The following is a 20,231-nucleotide window of genomic DNA, read 5'->3' as shown; positions in this document are numbered from 1 at the left end:
AAGTGAAGGTATAATCAGAAAAGCATAGCTGAAACAAGTGCAGCAATCTGATACACCTAAATAAACACACGTCGTCCTTCCTTCCATGAACGAACACTCAGTGGAGGCCCTCCTATAAGCATGCCTGCCATGTGCCCATGCTGACAGCTCCTCGAAGGCTGCTGAAGGACACGAAGGAGCAAGGAGGCGAAGATGAGGTGAGGGAATAAGATGACCTCACAGGGAGAGGATGCCCCACAGGAGATGCTGCAGCCTGGGGTTCAAAGCCTGCTGGTACCAAAGGTGCCAAAGCAGCACACAAGAGGGAGACCTACACCCCCTGGGCCAGCACACTGTGACTCCGCGACCACCGAGGTGGTCTTTTACCTGATGGCTGCAATGGACCTCAGCTGAGAAAAGCTTCAGGGTCCCTGAGAGGTCTAAGGCAGGAGCAAAAGCTAAGATGCTTCCTCAGGCTTGGGAAACATGACTGCTCGCCACCCTGGAGAGAGAGGTACTGCAAAAGAGGGTCCTCCACACACCACAGCATGGAAACCCAGAGGACGGGCAGAGCCCGGTCAGGACAGCCAGGCCGGAGGCTGCCGCCCCAGCCTGGGCCCTGCTGCCACAGCCGAGAAGCTGCCCCGAGCCGCCGCTCCTAGGCCTTGGGGCAGAGCAGCCCCGAGTCGGGCCGGGCAGCCAGCCTCAGGAGCCCGGAAAGAAACCCCCCCCACCCACCAGTGCCGGTCGCCGAGACGCTCCCCCCGCCCAGCGCCCGCCTCGGGAGCGCAGCCCGCGATTGGCTGGCGCGCCTGTCCATCAGCCCCTGGGGGGCGGGGCCAGCGGGCACGGCCACTCGAGGCGTTCGTCATCGCGGAGCGACGGCGGGGACGTTGTGCCGGCGGCGGCCCGGTGTCATGGCGGCGACGCCCAGCCTGCTCCAACCCGGCGGTCACGCTCCGGAGATGGGTGCCGACCCTGCGGCCTCGGAGGTGGCGAGCAGCGCCCTGCGCTCCCTGGCCGGGCTGGCAGGGCAGGTAAGTGCGGGGCGGGCGGACGGGGAGGCCTGGGGCAGGGCTGGCCCGGGTGCCGCCGGCCCCGCACCGCGCCCGGCTCGCCCCTCCCTGGGGGCCCGAGCAGGGCCTGTTCCTGCTTCTCCCCGGCCTGCGGGGCCCTTCTGGGCTCCAGGGGTGGAGTAGAGCGCCGGAGAGAAAAGCATCCCGCCACGAACGGGGGAGCGGCCTCGCTTGCGGAGGTTGTTCCGGCCTGGCTCCTGTCAGGGCTGGGGGCTGGCGGTGCCGCCCGCGTCCCTCCCGGCGGGGCCGCCCCAGGGTGCGTGGCCTGCTGCTGCGTGTCACAGTCGTGGCCGTGCCTTTGCCTTTTTGTGACGGGCCGTCTCGTGTTTCTTTGTAGTGTGACGGATGATCTCTCCCATGAGAAACTGCAGTCTGCCTAATTGCTGTATCTTAACTATTAATGATTCTGAAATGAAAACCTACTAAAAGCTTACTGTGCATTAAATCAAAATAAATGATCAGAGGCTTGAAGTTAGCCTTGCCTTGGTAATAACATACTATGAAACACACAGTGCATCTCAGTGGGTCAGAATTTTTAGAGCAGCTTTGCTCTGTGGTACTTAAGTTGAAACACCTACTTTAGGTTTAGTAATGGCTATGAATTATTTAACAGATGTTATGGTAGTGGTAGGAGGCCCTTATCAGGAGAAGGTTTTAGTAACAACTTAATTATTACCATAAATAATTTACAGATTAAGTCGTTTTCCACTGTGGAAGCATATATGTAGTTCTGTGAAGGCAGTAGAAGCACACTTTTGCTTCTGAAGTTAGACAGCAGTTTGAATGTTTGGGTCCAGATGATGAGCAATATTTATGGGAGATAATATAACTTAATGTATGTTTATGTTACAAAAATGCTCAGAAACTGTTTAGTAGTAGTAGCTGCTGACTGATCTGAAATTATTTTTTAGAGCATTTCACCTCTCGTCTGAATAAAATTGTGTATTTTCTTCTCACCTCAAAGTCTGCTAGTAATTGTCTGTTTTCAAACAAAAGTAATCAAAAACTAAGGGTGTGAAAGTTCCTATCTGTAAAGTGATTAAAATCTACCTTAGCTTTTGAATGGGAGGGCAGTGCTGAACAACTTTATCATCATACACTGATGGTTGATAGGATTACTGAGATGGGAAAACTACCTGTGTATTGAGGACTAAATATCCCATAATTCTTCCTGGTGAAAATTCTAAATGTTATCAGTGAAGAACTAGTGAGTATCACTTTATGCGGATGCGACACTGTCATTCATACTCTTGTTCTTACAATGTTAATGTGAGTGAAAAGTTGAACTCTGGTATTTATGAAAAACACAAAGAATAATAAAGGAAAAGTTACCAGAGCTCTTAACTGGGATACCAATCACAAGTTTAATTAATTGTTTTCAAAACTACATTAAACGCTCTAGTTTCTCTCTCTTCTGCAGTGGCTTGCTTGTTCTCCAAAGTTTGCTCTATGTCTAGCAATGTCATTGGAGAGAGCTTAGTGATTTTTAACAATCTTTGGGTTTGCACAGACAATTGCAAGAGATCAGTCTAGAGTTGCTACATCCCTTCAGTAGGGTTACAGTAGTTATGGTGCACAGTAAAATTGTCTTCATTGGTGTTTGGAGTGTATTCTTTCCATGACAACAAACCCATTTTACTGTGCACTGCACTGAACTCTTAAGTAGGGGTCTGGTTGCTCCGTCTTAGCTGAGAAGGCCCTTTTAATTGCTCAGTCGTGATTGTTTCCAGTTATTGGGTTATACTCTTGTCTGCCAGCACTTAAGTTCTGGTAGATTTAACTGTGGTGTTTTACCAACTTACTGGCTCTAGCAATCCATCTTCTGTTTTTGACTGAAACTACTGACTCTCTGTTTCCCTTTTATAGAGATGAGTGAATGTGTGCCAGATTGTTAGCTGTCACAGTTTGTGATCCATCGTAGTGGTTTGAGCTGGATTTATGCTAGCAGGTTGGACTGCAAACAGGAATATTTCTGGCACAGGAATTTTTTTACTAGAGTAGTCACTTGCAGCATGGTGACTGGGACATCTGGGGATAACAGCTCTTAAAACCAATATGACTGATCGTGAAAAACTCTTTAAACCCAAGTGACAGTCAATGTCCTTCATAAAAAAAATTCAAAGGGCTGAAATGGCTTATGATCCTGTAAATTGCTACAGAATGGGCTGTAGACTTGTAAATATACAAAGGCTTTGAAGTTACCAAATCACAGAATTTATAAACCTGCTTGTCACAGTTCTTGTAGGTAGAAGGATGTGAAACACTGAGAAAACTAATTCTATAGTACTGGAAACATGTTTGGATGCAGGTGGGGTTTATTCTTTGCCTATACTTAAAAACAGTCTATGAATTTAAAATATCACTGGTCTCTATATTATTCGAAGACAGAAGCTCTACTGGTTTTGTACATTGAACCACCTGGACAGGAGTTACATGCTATGATATGAAGGCACACATCAGCTGATTCTTTTTGAAAAAGGGGGCTTAGGAAATTGCAGCAGGACTCCTGTTGCATTACAATGACTCTCTTACCCTGTCAGTGGTCTGGAATGTAGCGTATAACAGATGTTACTCTAGCAACTTTGGGAAGACATAGGTGCTTCAGATGATCACATATGCACAATGGCTTAATTCTTAAAATTTTATTCTTACTAAATTCTAAATACATTCTTGATTTTGTAAGGTGTATGAAACTAGTATTTCCTAAAACATTACTTTTTCTACATACTGTGTAGTTTAAGTATGAAACAGGAATAACCATTTATGTGAAAATCATCTAAAATACATTATATATTTAGTCTGACTTTCTCCTTTGCTACATAATTTGGAGTCTTACCCTGGATTTAACAAGGCTGTTCTTTGACTAAAGAAGGAAGGCTCATGCTTATAGTTCTTTACATACAAAATTGTGATAATGCTGGGGTTTAAAACTAACGTAGAACAACTTAGTATCCACTGCTTTGCCTTCAGAGCGAGGGAGGCATTCTTGTGTTTAGTTCACATTGTTTCCTCATACAGTGTATGGTGGATTCAGGAAACGTGTGTATGCATTCTGTGTTCTTGTCCATAACATTTGATGCTGGTAGAAGTTAGATATCTTTAGACCATATTTTTAAAGGTCGCTTTTGTAATCTGCCTGAGGTCTCTTTTTTTTTTTTTTTTTTTTTTACCCTTAAAAAAAAAAAATTGATGGAGTGACATGTAGATGTGCAAATATACATATGACTTGGAAATTCTGTGTCTCAAACCTGTACCTGTAGGTCCTCTTGATTTTAAACAAGAGTTTTATCTGTATTGAGAATTTGGGGGTCACTGTTTGGTTGGAGAACAACCTGCTTGGCTTTGGGAAATGAAAGTGTTCGTTTTTTCCAGATCTTGAGAAGAGCTTTAGTGTAACAAAAATGGCAAAGGTGGGTGTGAAAGTATGTAGTTCATAAGTGATTATTAACAGTCAGCTTTGTATTAGAAAGTGAAAGTTTATTTTTAGCTTATAGAAGATACATAGATCCTTTAAATAAAACTTCAGATTCACTGTGTGTTTCTCTTTATTGCTTTGAGAGTTAAATATTGCAGTTCATTGGCAAAGAAAATAGACTATGGAAATTGTTATTTCGTTCTGTATGCATATAAAGGGAAATAGTGTGCTTTGGAAGTGGGTTCGATAGTGGTGCTGTGCAGTCTAGAGTTTGTTCAACCTTGAGATTTTTAAAAAGCCTTATTTTTTTAAAAAGACTTATTTTTCATGTAAAGCCTCCTTTGGATTAGCAACAAGTAAAAATTTCAAGGATGTGGCATGGTGCAGTATCAGGATCTTGGTCATACAGGCTTAGATAGCCTTGCAAATCTCAGCATAAAATAGATGAACGTACAGGAGGCTGCCATCCCGGGTGCATGTTTCTTCCTACTTGTGGTTCTATCATCTGCTAAAAGAAAAGATTTGAGCAATTAACATGAACAGTACGTTTTCATATGATAGTTAATGAACTGAGAATTCACTGAAGTTAAAGATCAAATTAATACAATGAAAGTGTCATGAAGTAGTAAGGAATCTTGAATTTTTGAGTATACTCTACAAATACTAGCTTACTTTGAAAATGACAGCTGCTTGAATTATAGTTAATGTCAAACCTCTCCAATGTCCCCATATAAAAATGGGGTCTGTGTGAGATTAAGCATAGTTGTTGTCCTGTAGAAGTCTTGTACACTTTTGTGACATTAATACAACATAAGGACATAATTTTTTGTTGTGTTTCTTTTGCCTTCTTGAAGCTTAACCTTGGAGATGATATCGTGAAAGTTGTAATCGATTGGAGCAAGCTTCAAAGCACATCAGCACTTCAGCCAACATTGCTCTTTAGTGCACTTCAGCAGCATATTTTATGTTTGCAGGTAAATATTTCATTGGACACATTCGACTTGACAAAAGTGATCAACACCTAAACTGTAAAATTTCAGTTGTTTTGATCTTTTATTGCTATGTCCAACAAAAAAGCCCGCAAAAGTATTATACGCTTGGGATTCCACTATATTTCATAGGTACTCACACTTATGGATTTTTCAGATTTGTGGTGGGAATAGCCACTGTAGGTGAGCAGACTGAATAAATGCAGCCTCATTGATTTCTAGACTTGCATTGTAAATGTGATACATTTCCATCTATGGTGGGTTATAATTAAGCAATAAGACACGGCAGGTGTGTGTCATGCTATGATAATGATTCCATGCGTTGGGTGAGTTTTGAGGCTCATGGAGTGCTTTCAGTGGTTCAAGAAGTGGCATTATCCCAGCATGACACATCCTGGAGTGTCTTACTGCAATTAAATATATTTTCAGCGTAGTTTTTTTTTTTTTTAAAAGAGTAATTTCTTTGACATTAATGTCTCATCTTGCCAAGTAGCCAGTCACCATTACTGTCATTTCTTTTAACTATTTGAAACTTTCTGACTCTGTCAAAAGTACGTGCAATTTAGTTGCGTGGCAGGGAGGGTGAGCAGTTTGTCAGCTGGTAACTGAACAGTGTTTTGACATTGATAGTTCATCTGTAAAAGGTGAGGATTTGAATACCAGTTTTTTGCTTCAGCTAGTCAATGAATTATTTCAAATGTGTAGTACTGAGTGGGCAAAGAAGGAAGTTCCTGTATTTGCTTGTCTGTAGGTAAAAGAAAGACCCTTTATGTTTTCCAGACATCCACCAAATCTTTGGTGTGATAAACAAAAAGAGAAAATATGCAAGAGAAAAGCAAGTAAAATTTACATCCAACTGTAAGAACACTGCAAGTAGGAATTTGATTCCATTTCAGGAAATGTGACTGGTAAAAATCATATTGTCTTTAAAAAAATAAAAATAATTTATAGAGGGAAAATAACCAGTGAAATTCAGACTAGATGAAACTGGTAAAAATTAAGAAAGGGGGTGTGACATATATATGTACTGAGGTTTTGTTATTACATCTTGTGTAAGAGTTATTGCAGTAGAATAATAAGCATTTATTTTTGCTGCTACAAATGTCAGTGCATTCTGTCATTTAATTTCATGACCTAAGTAGATAATCAACCGTGTCAAGAAAAGCATGTGCTAAGGATAACGCCTATATATTTCATGTCTGTGTTCTCTCATTCACTTGAGCAACTGCAGTTTCAAGTGGAGAAGTGATAAAGTAAAGACTTTACAGTGTGAAAGCATTGGCTTTCACGTTAAGGAGGAAAAATACTAAGCCTTAGTGTTCTGAGTAGGCATTTGAATGACATGTTAATTAAGTGGCATTGGTGCCAACGATTGAAGCTTTGATTTAGCTACTAACAGAAGAGTAGCAGTCAGATTTTTTCAGAAATTTGGGAGTTTTCCTATACAAACCTCTCAAAGGCATAGGTCAGAAAGGCCAGAATCATGGTGTGCGCAGTATTTGGAACTATAGCTTTTTTTCTTTCTTTAATTTTATTACTATATCCCATCAGATGTTGTAATTCCTAAAATTATTTCAGTTGGTCTGTTTCAGAGATGGTAATAGTACTTGGATTTTTGCTGTGTGTTTTTGCGTGTGTGTTTTTTTGTTTTTTTTTTGTTTTTTTTTTAATTCTAACATACTGTTTTCTTTGTTCAGCCTCTTTTAGAAAAACTCCAGTCATTGATTAAAGAGGAAAATATAGGCCATGTTGAACTTGCAGGTAAAACAGAAGGCCAAACTTGTGAAACAAGTTTAGATGTTTATGAGGGTAACTGTCAGACTGAAGAAAAGTATGCAAGTTATAACTTGGGAGATCTGAAGGATGCTCATATTAATTTTGATCCAGAGGTGGTCCAAATAAAAGCTGGAAAAGCAGAAGTAAGTGATTTACCTAAATTTAAAAAGAAAAAGACCTTTATAAATTTTAAATTTAAAGAATGAAATAGATACATGCCATCATGTTTATTACCTGCAGATTGACAGACGGATATCAGCCTTCATCGAGAGGAAACAAGCTGAGATCAATGAAAATAATGTCAGGGAATTTTGCAATGTTATTGATTGTAATCAAGGTAACTGGCTAGCCAGACTTTAATCTTCATAGTGATTTAAGTTTGGGTTTTTTTTTTTTGGTTGTGTGTGGTTTGGTTTTGGTTTGTTTTTTTTTTTTTTTTCCCCAAAAGCACTATTCTATATTTAAAACAGAACTTTATTTTAAGAGTAACTTTGTTTTAAAGTTAAGAACTTGCATGTGCACTGGAGATGATGTCAGATAGACAAAAAAAGAAAGTAATTGCTGGATGACAATGTTTAATGCATCCCATACAGAAAGATTATAGCTATTACTGTGTTCATTTTAAGAACTGTTATCTTAAATCAGGTGATTTTGTAGCTATTGTTCCCAATGTTTTAGCTAGACGTTCCTTCCAAAGTCAACAGAACTGCAATTCAGAAATGTCTTGTGAATTGCATATTCAAATTGAAGTTAATTTAATGGTAGTTCAATTACAAAGAAGTATTTTTTGCTATCAATTTGAATTACTAGCTACTTAAAGTAACTTTTTTCTTTCAACATTACTCACGCTGTTGGTGTTTTTAATGCACCAACTGGCACTAAGTAACCAAACAATCTTAAATCCATCCGGTAGGATGGATGCCATTAGCATGATCAGTAACTGTGTAACCAAATGCATCTTAAAAGTGAAGACACTTTTTATATAAATAAGTAGTATGGAGACATTTGCTAAGTACCTGTGGACCCAGATGTACATTGTCTCTGTGATGTACTTATGCTTTTAGAGATCAAAGCTTATTGTTCCATAATCTTTATAAGAATAGAGTTTAACTCCTTGAATATTAGTTGGAATGAAAATGACATCTGAAGTCTAGTGGAATATGCTAGATAGTAAAATACTGATTTCTAAAATTGTTAGTTACGTACAGAAGAAATGGTGATAAGACCTTCCTTTGTATGTTCAGGCATAATAAAATATGTATAAATCTTTGGTGTATATGAACAGAGATCAAAATATAAACATTAGAACAAACTAAGATGGTCTGTACTGTAGGTTTTTATGGTTAAACAAATTAAAGAAGTTATAGGCATCAGAATAATTGCAGGAAGGTGAGAAGAATGCTGATGAGTAAACTAGAGCAGTCTAAAAATAGAACAGTTTCAAAAAAGGACATAAAAACAGAATAACAGTGGTAAGCAGGGAAAAGACTTCTGTACAGGAATGAAGAGAAATGTGGTGAAAAGTAAGAACCAAACGAAATGTAAACTGGCAGAAATTTGATCCTGATCCAATAAGCTTTTGTATACCTGTGTGCATACATTTATGTAAGTGACTTATCAAATTAAAACCAGTAGGTCCATGCAAGTGTGTGAAGCTATTAATAAGCAAGTGTTTATAAAATGAATGAAATATTTCTGATGTTTTTATTGTATGAAAAATTTTGATTAGATTTGTTAAAAGCCTCAAAGCTGATGATGGTTAGAATATTTTAAATTATAAATACATAATTAGGACCTCACTTTTAATAATATTGTTATTTATTTAGAAAATAGCTGTGCCAGAACAGATGCAATTTTCACACCCTATCCTGGATTCAAAAGCCATATAAAGGGTAAGCAACTATTTTAATGCGCGTTTATTAAGAGTGTCCAGATAGAACAGCACTGATGAATTTTTGACTTAAAAACTTCTTACGGAATGCTCAAAAAATGCAAACTTAATGTATCGATTTTTTTACTCTAGTGAATACTTTTACATCTTCACTTACTTCTCAAAGGGTTTCAATCCCATAACTGCTTCATTAAGCTGATGGCTATGCACTAAAGACCAACAAAAAAAAGTGGCCTATTTTCATTGTCTGAAAGGAAAGATGCAAAAGATAAAGCAGGACAGAGAAGCTGAACAATTCTTAGCTTTTCTTCCAAGGTGAAACCAGCAGTCCAGTTAAGGAATTGAGATTAAATAAAATTACCTTCTATTTTTTGTTAGTTGGTGTAAGTATATTGAATTAGAAAATAGTTTCAGGACACAGCGGATGTTCTGAGACATAGGTTTAGGGGAAGTGACAAGCTGGGGAACAAGCTTACCACTGCATAACCTTTTGGAAAGGAGTAAATAATGCAGAAATGATTGTCCAAGAGAAGTTATGTATAAAAAATTGCTTGGCCATCTGCTGCTTTCTAGGTGTACGCAAGTTATTCTGTGTTCAAAAACAAACAAAATCTCCAAAGCGAGAAAGAAAGCAACCCTCTCTTCCATTTTTGAGAAAGCAACCCTCTCTTCCATTCTTGAGAATCACAGTATTCAGTTATCCACTTGATTGATATTGGTTCTAGAAACCAATTCATTATACTGAATTCCAGAATTCAGAATAATACTGTGAAGCGCAATGATAAGTATAAGCATTAAAAGGTCTGAGGAGCTAAGAGGGAGATGGGGAAGTGAATTTGAGTTTAGAAACTGTCACTAAGAACCCCTTTCGGTGGTTGCTTTTTTAAACTGAGTGCTAGTTTGTAACTTGGATGATAGCGTATTACAGGAAAAAAGGAAAGTTTGCACTTCAAGTAACTAAAACCCAAACAGTTCATAACTGAAATGTGAATAACAGTTAGAAAGGAATTGGAAGTAAAACCAGCATAAACTGAAGCAAGAATGTATCGTGTGGCCTTCATGAAGTACTCAGTATAAAGTGTGTGCTTCAGTGTCTGGAATTGCCAACATAGTCTGTAAGTCCGCAGTACCCTGCAGTAGTCCTGTCAGGAAGGACTTGAGAAATGACCTTGATTTAAAGAGAAGTGACCAAAATCTGATGAAGGCATGGTTCAGCAGGGGGAAAAGATAGACCCAGAAGCAGCTGAAGAATCATTAAAGCTGTTACCCGAATAACAAAAATAAAAGAGAAGTTCCTTGCTGAGATTCAGAGTGGTTCTTCTGGTTGAATACTTCCCCTCATCTTCGCGTATTTATGAAGCTTCCTGTAGTATTAGGTCTGGCCTCTTCTTTGCATTTACAACAGCTCACATGTGCAACTGCTGACATAGATATTGGGTTTTCTGCCATTTATCAGCAGCTGATGAAAAATTCTTGATACTGGCGTTCTACATGAATGTATGAGTAATTCTTTTACTTTGCATATGTAAAGTCCTAGATTTTTGTTTAGTTTGCTTATTCATGCAAAAATAGGAGAATACTTTTACTCGAACCTTTGATCTCATGTGCACGCGACCCTTCACGTGAGAGACTGGTGTGAAATTGATTTATCGCAGGTTTTCATACTTTAATATTTTGATTGTTTTAGTTAGATGTACTTTGCATTTCATGTGCATATATATTAAATTTGTGTTCTCTTTACCTAGTTTCTAGGGTTGTAAATACATATGGACCTCAGACTAGATCTGAAGGAGCACATGGGTCCAGTCACAAAGCCAATGTACCCATTCATGATTGTGGAAACCAAGCTGTTGAGGAGAGACTGCAAAACATTGAGGCACACTTGCGGTTACAAACAGGTTTGTATCATGTTTTAATTTTGACATCGGTGTGCCACTTTGTACTATAGTTATCATTACTGTAGTAAAACTGGGCAAGTCTATAAAAACTGACTGTAAAAACAGTGGATAGATCTACTGAAGGGTTTAATGACCCCAAGTACTACAATCTAGTGTTTAGGTTCTTATGCCCAAAATGGAACCCAGATTTATGCCCAAATTAAGGTGCTGAGTTAATCAATCTACACTTGATGTGTTGGCAAACGAGAGAGAGGCACTTCAGAGTGGAATTTAAAACAATCTGGAATATTTGGAGGTAAGGGTTCTCTGTAGTCAGTGGATTCATTCTGCCTTGACCCACTGAACAGGAAAAGCTGAGGTTAGGACTGGGCTGGGGATAGGATGAACCCAAAAGACAACCTGAAGCCTTTTCCTGAAGGTGGATGATTCTTGAAATACAGTTAGGCGAGAAGCTTATTTCCCAGAATGTGGGAAGCTTGTTGTCAATACTTTAGCCATGTAAACATGAGTCCACACCTTTCACTGAAATAAATGCCATAGCCACCAGGCTACTGACTTTTTTTAAGTAGTTGCTTTCCTCACCCGAGCTTTCTAGAATGTAAATCAATGAGGCACTTACCAAGGAGGAGTCTGTATTTTTCCTGAAAAATGTTTTCAAAACAGAACAGAAGCCCAGATTTTCACGTAATGAAGTGAATGTTCTACACATCACACTGCAGATGCACACTAACTTTTTTTTGTCTTCTGAATACTGAATAGATGCCAATCCATTCTCTAAGAATATCGTGAACCTTGACTAGGTTACTAGGTTCCTGTGAATGCATACTGGATCAAAGTCCTCTGGTGTCAAGGAGAGTAGAATACTCCTAGATACTGTTGGGGCAGCAGTCAGAGCTTAATGCTTAGCTGTATAACTGTCTCAAAAAAAAAAAAAAAAGTGGGTTTTGTGCATGGAAACAGAATTTGCAAGTGGCTGGCCAGCATTAAGGTTACAATGTGTAGTAGCTTTGGAGTGTATACATATCAGGGATAATGATGGGGGGTAGCTAAGGAGGAGCCCTTGCTTCCAGTTTGTGCCTGTAACATGTGACAATTTTGTTTGAAGGGGAACAGGTCAGCTAAAGTACAGTATAGGGGAAGACGATGAAAGTGTGCAATTCCAGCTCAACTCCTATCCAGATCAGCATTCCTAGGGAAGGTCTCAAGATCATTTGTTACTTGCCCCAGTAGCTGTGCAAAAAGTATTCATCTGAGCTGGTAACCTGCCTCAGCTAGCTGCTCGCCGGTTTTTGTTTCTGATGACTGAAGGAGTTGTTCCTGACTCACCTGCTGTTTTTCAGAACAGCTTCTTCTAGTGCTAGTACTGCTCTTTTCCCTTTACATTAAGAGACAGTAATATTAAGAGAGAGAGGTTAGCTAGTTTAATTAGTAGCTGCTGAGTGATGAGTAGAGAGCAGAACCGAAGGAGGAAAGCTACCTGCAAAATTGTCTGTCTGAAGTGAGGAAATAGATGAATGGCAAAAAAAAAAAAACACCATTAGTGGTTATTTTGGTAGTTTGTGGAATAGAATTGTCTTACCTAACAGATCTATAAATAAATGGAAACGGATGGCTTGTCTTTTGATCAGTTCTGTTCTTACATGGGGAAACAAGCCCAAGCTGCTGTAGTATAGCTGCAAACAGCAAATGGGTTGAGGTGGGGTTTTTTGTTGCTATTGTTTTTGTGGTATTTGTGGGTTTTGTTGATTTTTTTTTTTGTTTGTTTGTTTATTTTGTTTTTGCAGGGGGTTGTTTTTTTTTTTTTATTTGGTTGTTTTTTTCTCCAAAGGTCTGTTACTCTATTGCACACACACATTCCCCACCCTTGCTTCTCCTATCTATGGCCAAGCAAACACTGTGCTTTGTCAAGCACAACTCAACTCATACCTGTCCTTTGACCTCTGATGCTCAGTGGAGATAGGTTTCCTTCAGAACAATCTTAGATATCCGTGCTGAATTCATGTATGGTCTGCCAACCCATCTGTTCCCTCCTGATACTGCTGTCAGTTGTGAAGTGGTAATGTTTGGTGTGTGATCAATGTATTGTAAGAGTGATCATTAGTTGTTCCAGGGACCTTGTTGGACATATTTCAATCACCTGCATAAAGTTGTCTGTTGCCTTTACTGACTGCCCTGGCTTATCAATCAGGCTTAACCCTGAATCATATTCATTACCCTTCCTTTTTATTATCCCATCCACTTGTTTTGTTTCAGTTACTGGTTGATAGCTGGACTTGAAGAATTCACCTGTAGAGCTTGTAGTAAAGTTTAAAAAGTTATTCAAGTGCTTTTCCTGATTTCTTTGTATTTGTACTGGTGTATTCAGGTGGTCCTGTACCAAGAGACATTTATCAGAGAATTAAGAAGCTTGAAGATAAAATCCTTGAGCTGGAAGGACTCTCTCCTGAATATTTTCAATCTGTAGTAAGAAATTCTTTCAACTTCTTTTAGCATACCTAAATGCATTCAGGACTTTTTTGCTTAAATCTTTGATGTACAGGCAAAAACCTAAGGAGTCCGAGGGCAGACACTTTATTGTGTCTGTATAGACAGCTCTGGCTCAGTGTAATGGTTATATTTCATGTGGGCCATCTATGTAAGTTCATATTTCTCTACCTAATTTCTCATTTGAAAGAAAATAGTATTGGGGGGGGGGGAGGAATTGCAGCCACCTGAGTTTAACTAATTTATAAGAAATGTATTATAGAGATTGGATTTGTGTCCCCCCAGCCTTAAAATCTGAAGTGCTTCTTATGACAAGAAAATCAACTAAAGTTTTGATCTCAATATAAATCATGAATGACTTAAATTAGCTGAAATCCTTTGGGCTTCTGTACGTGATCTGATTATTAAAATCAGTTATGTGAAATAACTTCCAATAGGATGAGAGAGTAAACCTTTTAAAAATTGTTTTGTGTGATTCTATGACTTTGGTTTCTTTGTTGCCAGTCTTCAGGCAGAGTTCTGTCTCTTTCTAAGTAGTAAACCTTATCCTTCATTCACCAAAGGAGATTAGGACAAAGAGAACATTAGTTGCTACTGTATCAGGCTCTGCTTGGCTGTAGAAATTTCTTGTCTGTTATCTTGCTCTTTCTTCCCCACATAACAGTAAGAATGTTTCTTTTACTGTTGATCACCTTATAATTTGTATCTTCTCCCTTGAGACCAGCCCAAGAAGAGTCAGCAATTAAAAATCAATAGCAATATTATAAATTTTTGTTTCATTTTTTTTTGTGTTGGAGACCAATAAAATCCTTTATTTGTGAGGCTATTCCTTCAAGTTGTTGGAAACTAGAAGTTAAAACATACACTTTCATAAGCTGAAATTTCCATGGAAAGTGCTTCCAAGATCTTCTCTAGAATGGGGATCTGGCAAAAATTTGTGATGGTGGCAAGAGTAGTTTTGTGCAGTAATGAGCATTTTTTTGTCCAGAGTTTTGCATCTATATTGCAAAACAAGATGCATGAAAATTTTAGGGAGAAAAATATTGATGGTTTCAGTAGCTGGGTATTGATCTTGGGTTTGTCTGAAGGAAGTTTCAGTTAGGTTGATAGTTGTTGGCTGCCAAGCGTGGAGAAGCTTCAACAGCTTCTGACTGCTCTCCAGTAGCATTTCTTGTGATCCAAAGTATACTTAATTATAAAAAAGATTTCTTTAATTCATGGAATGGCAGTCAGTGTTCTCTCTGTACTTTAAAGACTCTTGTCAATGTTGTTACAAAATTACTTGTGGTCCTTTGTCAGTGCAACGTGAAGTCTGTTTTCATTGTCTTTTCTTTAGAGCTGTTCTGGCAAGAGGAGAAAGGTTCAACCTCCCCACGTAAGTGCTATTAACTTTTATTTACCTTAAGTTTAGGATGTTCCAAGTGAAAAGTAATCAGAAGTTCTACCAAGCAAATATCTAACTTCTCAGAAATAGCTATATCAGTATTGCATAGCTTACTGGCAGAGAAAGAGAGGGAGGGAGGAAGTTGGGTAATGGGTGTCACAATGAAATGTGTCTAAGAGTCTATACTAGGGCAGGTTAGTGTTTTCACCAGTTAGAAGGATGATAGAATAAAATAAATCTATAATGATGTTTATCAAGCTGGGGATAACGAGCAATTTGTGAATTCTGATCGGCCTTCTAGTAACATCTTCTGGTCTTGTTTTATGGCTTGGTGTGTTTTGTTAGTTTGTTGGTTTTTTTCTAAATTCACTTTATCAGTTTGTGAAGAGACAATAAAAATGGAAATGGCTGGCTCAGCAAAAGCATTGCAGAAAGACCTGACATGATAGTAGATACTAACCTAAGTCAGTAAGTCCTGCCATTTTCACACCACCATCGTGGGACGCTGGGAATGCATTAACCATGTGCCTTAGGCCACAAGAGAGAATTTCTCCTCAGTGCAAGTGAGACTGTGGCTGGAACACTGCCTGCTCTTAGCCATCACACTTGGAGACAGATGGACTGGGGAAGAGTGCTTAGAATGGGATGTTAGCCATCTGAGACTTGAGGAGGTAGGCTTGTTTACACAAGAAAAAAATCCTCCATAGAGTGAAATATTTTTATAAAAAGGGTGACAACCAGTTCTTTGTGTAAGAAGAGATCAAAAAAATTGTCAGGTTAAGTGGGCACAGAGGAGGTTGATGTTGGGCAACGGGAGGAAAACCTCTCAGTTGTAAAGCCAGGTTATACAAGATCTAGATAGTCTCATCCAGTGTTTTAAAATCAAAGGATTTTTGGTTTTTTATGAACAGGTTAAACAAGCATCTAATGGAAATAGCATGGGTATATCGATCCAAGATTAGGACCATCAGTTTCTTCTAAGTTTACATTCTTTTTCTTTCACGTTTAAATAGCCATAGACTAGATTCAGATAATTCTATAAAAGTATTTCTGTCATTTAGTGCAATATGCAGTGACCTCAAGTATCAAGTGCTAGGCCATTTCCCTAGCAATTACAAGATGTAAATGATTGTGGTTTTTCTTTTGTTCTTTTAGCAGAACTATTCCTTGGCTGAACTTGATGAAAAGATCAATGCTATAAAACAGGCATTACTGAGGAAAACAAAAGAGAGCAAGTCCAAGGAGGCTGAGCGGCTTCTTCGATAAAAAAAAAAAAAAAAAAGTCTTTTCAGAATCCTTATCACGAGATACACATACCTAAACTATAGACCTGAGTAGTGTTCCTTGGGGATGACTGTAGCAATGAAAGCAAAGCATGCATATAAGCTCCTTTTGGATAATCTTGACAGCTTTCATTCAGAAGAACTCATTTAAAAACAGTCTTATTAATGAAATAGTTACTTTAAAATGAAGAATGTTTTAGGAATAGCATTCTAATAATCGATTCCCTTCTGTTATAAAGGAGGATTGCAGCATTGTTTGTATGTGGAAAGTCTTAGCTCACATACAAAAGCTACATTTCACGTGTAATTCTTGATGATTGGGTATTCAAAAGGGCTATTCTTTGAATACTTCTCATGTAAGTAGTTTGCATAGACTTGTGAAATAAATACTTCCTCATAAGTAAACTGTCTTAGGGGAAAAAAAATTACAAAAAACTTGCAGTATGCATGCTTATCTGCATTTTTTTCCATATTTGTTACTGTTTTCACAACTGTTAAAAATGCAGCAAATTGCATTTCTGTTTGAAGGATGGCTATGGAAAACCTATATGTGTAAATAGAGGCACCTGCTCTTCACTTCCTCAGTGTCCTGTAGGAATTAAAACTTCATACCCTGCTAACGAACTTAATATATTCTAAAGACCACTCTGGGGGAGGTTTTGAGGAGCATGCCGGCAGGCACCAGCATCCCTTCCTTCCATATGTATGCTTACATGACTTCTGAAGCATGGATGCTGGGTATGTAGGTTAAATTAAAGTCAGACCTTTGGCCACACACTAAAGTGTGATTTTCTTTGTTTTGTGGTTTTGTTTGTTGTTTTTTTTTTTTTTTAAATAAACCATTTTCTATTTATACCGGTTCTTTAGTTTATTTGCTGTCTCTGTCTTTATTCCAGTTAAGAAGAAAAGTAGCTGTTATGGAAAGAGTCTTTTATGTTAACTGCTGTGCTTACAGCAGTCATGCTGTCGATGGTCCTGTACCGATCTCTGTGACAGGTGTTATAAACAGTGCTGACTGGCCACAGTCTTATGCTTTGAAGAATAGTAGGCATTTTCTGTGATTCCGTGTTCTTATCTAGACTAACATTTGTTGTAGCAACTGCACCTAACGCATCTCTGAAGATGAGCCAGCAGAGGTGGGAGACAAAGCTGCTTGAGCTCTGGTCCTAGCTCTAGGAAGGAAGATGGTATGAATGTTATCTGTTTGGATGCTTAGTGTCCACCCAGAAAGAGATTAACCCAAGCAGTCACGAGTGCCTCAAATACAACATTGGATACAAAGAGGTGCTTTTGCAGTTGAAGACCGTCGTCACCTGCCTATGTGCAGGACTGTTACTCAGATTGTATGCTACATAGCAGCACAGTATCCTACAGAGACTGCTTTTGTTATGCAAAGTGTTGCCATTGGTAAAAATCGTTATGAGGGGTGTTCTGGTAAAGCAGCAGAGTGAGCTGTAACTTTTACCTCAAGTAGATAAGCTTTACTTGCTGTCTACAAAACATTTTTTTTACTGTGTCCCAAGAGCCATAGCTCAAAAGAGTACAATGTGGATACAGTTGTGCCTAGCACCACGTGCTTCACACAGTACTTGCCAGAGTGGTGGGAGGTGGCTGTTTCAACTGGGGACAGGAAGGATGACCACGGGGCTTTAGCTTTTATAAAGCAGTAGCATCTACTCACATGCATCATAATTCAACTTCTGGTGGGATGTGCTGTCTAAGTCTACTGCGTTTGTACTATGTGACTTTCTCTGGAAAATTCTGGAGTGAAGCCCTAGAAGAGATAGATTAACCTGTGGCAGATACCTAAGTCTGAAAAGTTTGTCTAATACTAAATTTGTTGTTAGTTTGCATTAAAAACAAGTGCATATATAGAAATATGTATATATAAAAAAAAAATCAATCCTCAGCTGAGGTCAGTTCTTGAAATAAATTGCAAACTCTGCTGCTTTCCTTGAGGGAGACTGGTTACAAAAAGACTGCATTAGCAGTTTCAAAGTGGCTTTTTCTGTAGTGAATTGCCTGCTACTTGAAAGATCTCTTGCCATGGGATTCTCCTTCTGCTCTTTCTCAAGATGGCAGCAACATAGCAGTTAAGGGTTGAAAGCATAATGAAGATGAATTGTAGCAAGACAATAGCTAAGGAGACAACAGCAGAAGTACTCTGGATGGTAATTTATTAGCCTTATATACTTTATCAAATAAACGCTACAGATACACTTGAAAAATGTCAAGGTATTCATCTTGCTTTGTTATTAGACCTTTGCCATTCTTCGGTTTCAAGTTGTTAATTTCTTGTGTGCTTAATGCTAATGTGCCTGTCCTATAAAAATTCATTGGAAAGACAGTCTCTGCTGTCAGTTGCACGTTAAAAGTAGTTGCAGATTTCAGAGGGCTGCCAAGCTCTTGGAAGTTTCCCTTCCTCCACTCTATGACTTATACGCACAGAGGGATGGGGTAACAGGATATTGTTCCTGTGTTCACCGCTACTGGTCTTACCTGTTTATCCTTGCTTGCCTTGTGTCTCTGGGCTTTACTTTATACAACTAGCTTCCACTGTAAAAACTACTTCTGCTGAAAGAGATGAGCTACCCAATCCACCACACACCCATAATAAAGGAGATGCAGGATAGACCTCTTACACTATCCAATTTCCAGAACTACCCATTACGCTGTTTTTCCTCTGCACCTGCAACACTACAGCGCTCGGTGATATGGGGGGCTGCAATAGCTGAAGAAGTCTGAAAGGTAACCACAAATGAAGCAAAAGCAGAGGAAGTGTTTACTGTCTTGTTGGTGTGTTTCAATACATTGACCAAGACCTCGTTACTGATGTTGGGCTGATGTACGGCTCCCTTTCCTCCAAAAGGATGCACCAAAGTGTTAAGAAGAGAACTTTGTATCTTCATTAAGCATCTTCTTTTCCTTCTCCACTTCCAGCTAGAGGTGGCAGTACAATGTGATACTGAGGATACTTTCCCTCCTACAAAGTTTTCCTCTCGGGCTGCTCTTGGCATCCAGAAGCCTGTGGAATGAGCAGCACTGCTGTGCCTGCTGCTGACTACAGCAACATTTCTCGCTTGGCAAAAGGCCAGGTTTGAGTCTGAACTGGACAAAGGAGTGGTTTAGGTGTGCAAATTCACTCCAGAGAAGAATTTGCTCAATAGATAAAACTATACAGAAGCATTTTTGTAGGTCGTTTACGCGATCCAGTTCACCATCCTCCAGCATACATAATCCCAGTAATTTTAAAGGTTTGTCTGTGAAAGGACATGAGCACTTTTGTGGAAACACCTCTCCTGCAGCTTGTCTGCAGCATGGCCAGAACAACTATAGTACGGCAACAAGCATTCTGCCTGGCTGTCAGTCCAGAGCTCTTTAATTGGCAAGCCATTAGAGAAAGTTTGCTTCTGGTTTTCTTGTAAAATGGTATCTCAGTCCATGAGCAAACACGCTGCCATAAAAACGATAAACATAGAGCAGGTTCTTCACTAACTTAGGCTCACAAATGACTGCCGTTTATTAAAAGTCTGTTGCACCTTCAACATGTGGACATTTGAGAGGAGGTCCCAGCACCACTCCCCATGCCGCTCCCCCAGTCAATAGTGGAAATCAGTCATGTGTGAATGCCATAGCTGGATTCTGGGATTTGTTACTGAAGCTACACAAGAGTAAGAAAAGCAATTCTCTTAGGACAATGGGAACCCCTAACTTGGTAGTAGATAAAACCCACCTGGGTTTGGGTTACACAATGGTAATTTTGTGTACAAAGCTTCCCCACTGAGGATCTCGTGCACTGAATATAACTGCAACCCATTGCAGGGTGATACATCACAAGGTTCAGATGAAATTCAGTGAACCTTTCCCACACAGGTCCAATCTATAGGTATTAAAATTGCAGGCAATTAGGAATGGCGTTGCTTAATTAACTTACCCAGAACAGGTTTACCATTGTTCTAGTGTACGCCTATTCCATGTTACCAACACCAACAAGCTTATTCTGCTGTAAACTGGCAGGAAAAGAGAGAACGACCACGGTATGTCCTCCGGAGAGAG

At 39.3% G+C, this 20,231-nt stretch overlaps 1 protein-coding gene across 2 annotated transcripts; it reads left to right on the top strand.

Annotated features, from left to right (window-relative positions):
- Nucleotides 1-848: 848 nt before the first annotated feature.
- On the top strand, nucleotides 849-17,028 carry MBIP (MAP3K12 binding inhibitory protein 1). 2 transcript variants are annotated; one of them, XM_082485429.1, is made up of 9 exons: nucleotides 849-1,016; nucleotides 5,325-5,444; nucleotides 7,157-7,378; nucleotides 7,476-7,572; nucleotides 9,062-9,127; nucleotides 10,872-11,024; nucleotides 13,390-13,487; nucleotides 14,845-14,883; nucleotides 16,051-17,028. In XM_082485429.1, the coding sequence occupies exons 1-9, from the start codon at nucleotides 897-899 to the stop codon at nucleotides 16,156-16,158; spliced, it is 1,023 nt and encodes a 340-aa protein (XP_082341555.1). In that variant the 5' UTR covers nucleotides 849-896; the 3' UTR covers nucleotides 16,159-17,028. The 2 variants fall into 2 exon arrangements, with proteins under 2 accessions (XP_082341555.1, XP_082341554.1); XM_082485428.1 differs by having other exon boundaries at nucleotides 16,048-17,028.
- The last annotated feature ends 3,203 nt before the right edge of the window (nucleotides 17,029-20,231 follow it).

The sequence above is a fragment of the Vanellus vanellus genome (assembly GCF_965231255.1).
Source record: "Vanellus vanellus genome assembly, chromosome: 6".
NCBI classification, from domain to species: domain Eukaryota; kingdom Metazoa; phylum Chordata; class Aves; order Charadriiformes; family Charadriidae; genus Vanellus; species Vanellus vanellus.
Note: the sequence above shows the minus strand (reverse complement) of the source record. Positions and strands in the feature narration are given on the sequence as shown.

What these genes read in the sequence shown, in the direction of transcription:
- MBIP (XM_082485428.1), top strand. Translation starts at nt 897, where the DNA reads ATGGCGGCGACGCCCAGCCTGCTCCAACCCGGCGGTCACGCTCCGGAG. An exon ending in TGTTATTGATTGTAATCAAG is followed by an intron (nt 7,573 to 9,061) that starts GTAACTGGCTAG and finishes TTATTTATTTAG; the next exon opens with AAAATAGCTGTGCCAGAACA. An exon ending in GAAAGGTTCAACCTCCCCAC is followed by an intron (nt 14,884 to 16,047) that starts GTAAGTGCTATT and finishes TTGTTCTTTTAG; the next exon opens with CAGAACTATTCCTTGGCTGA.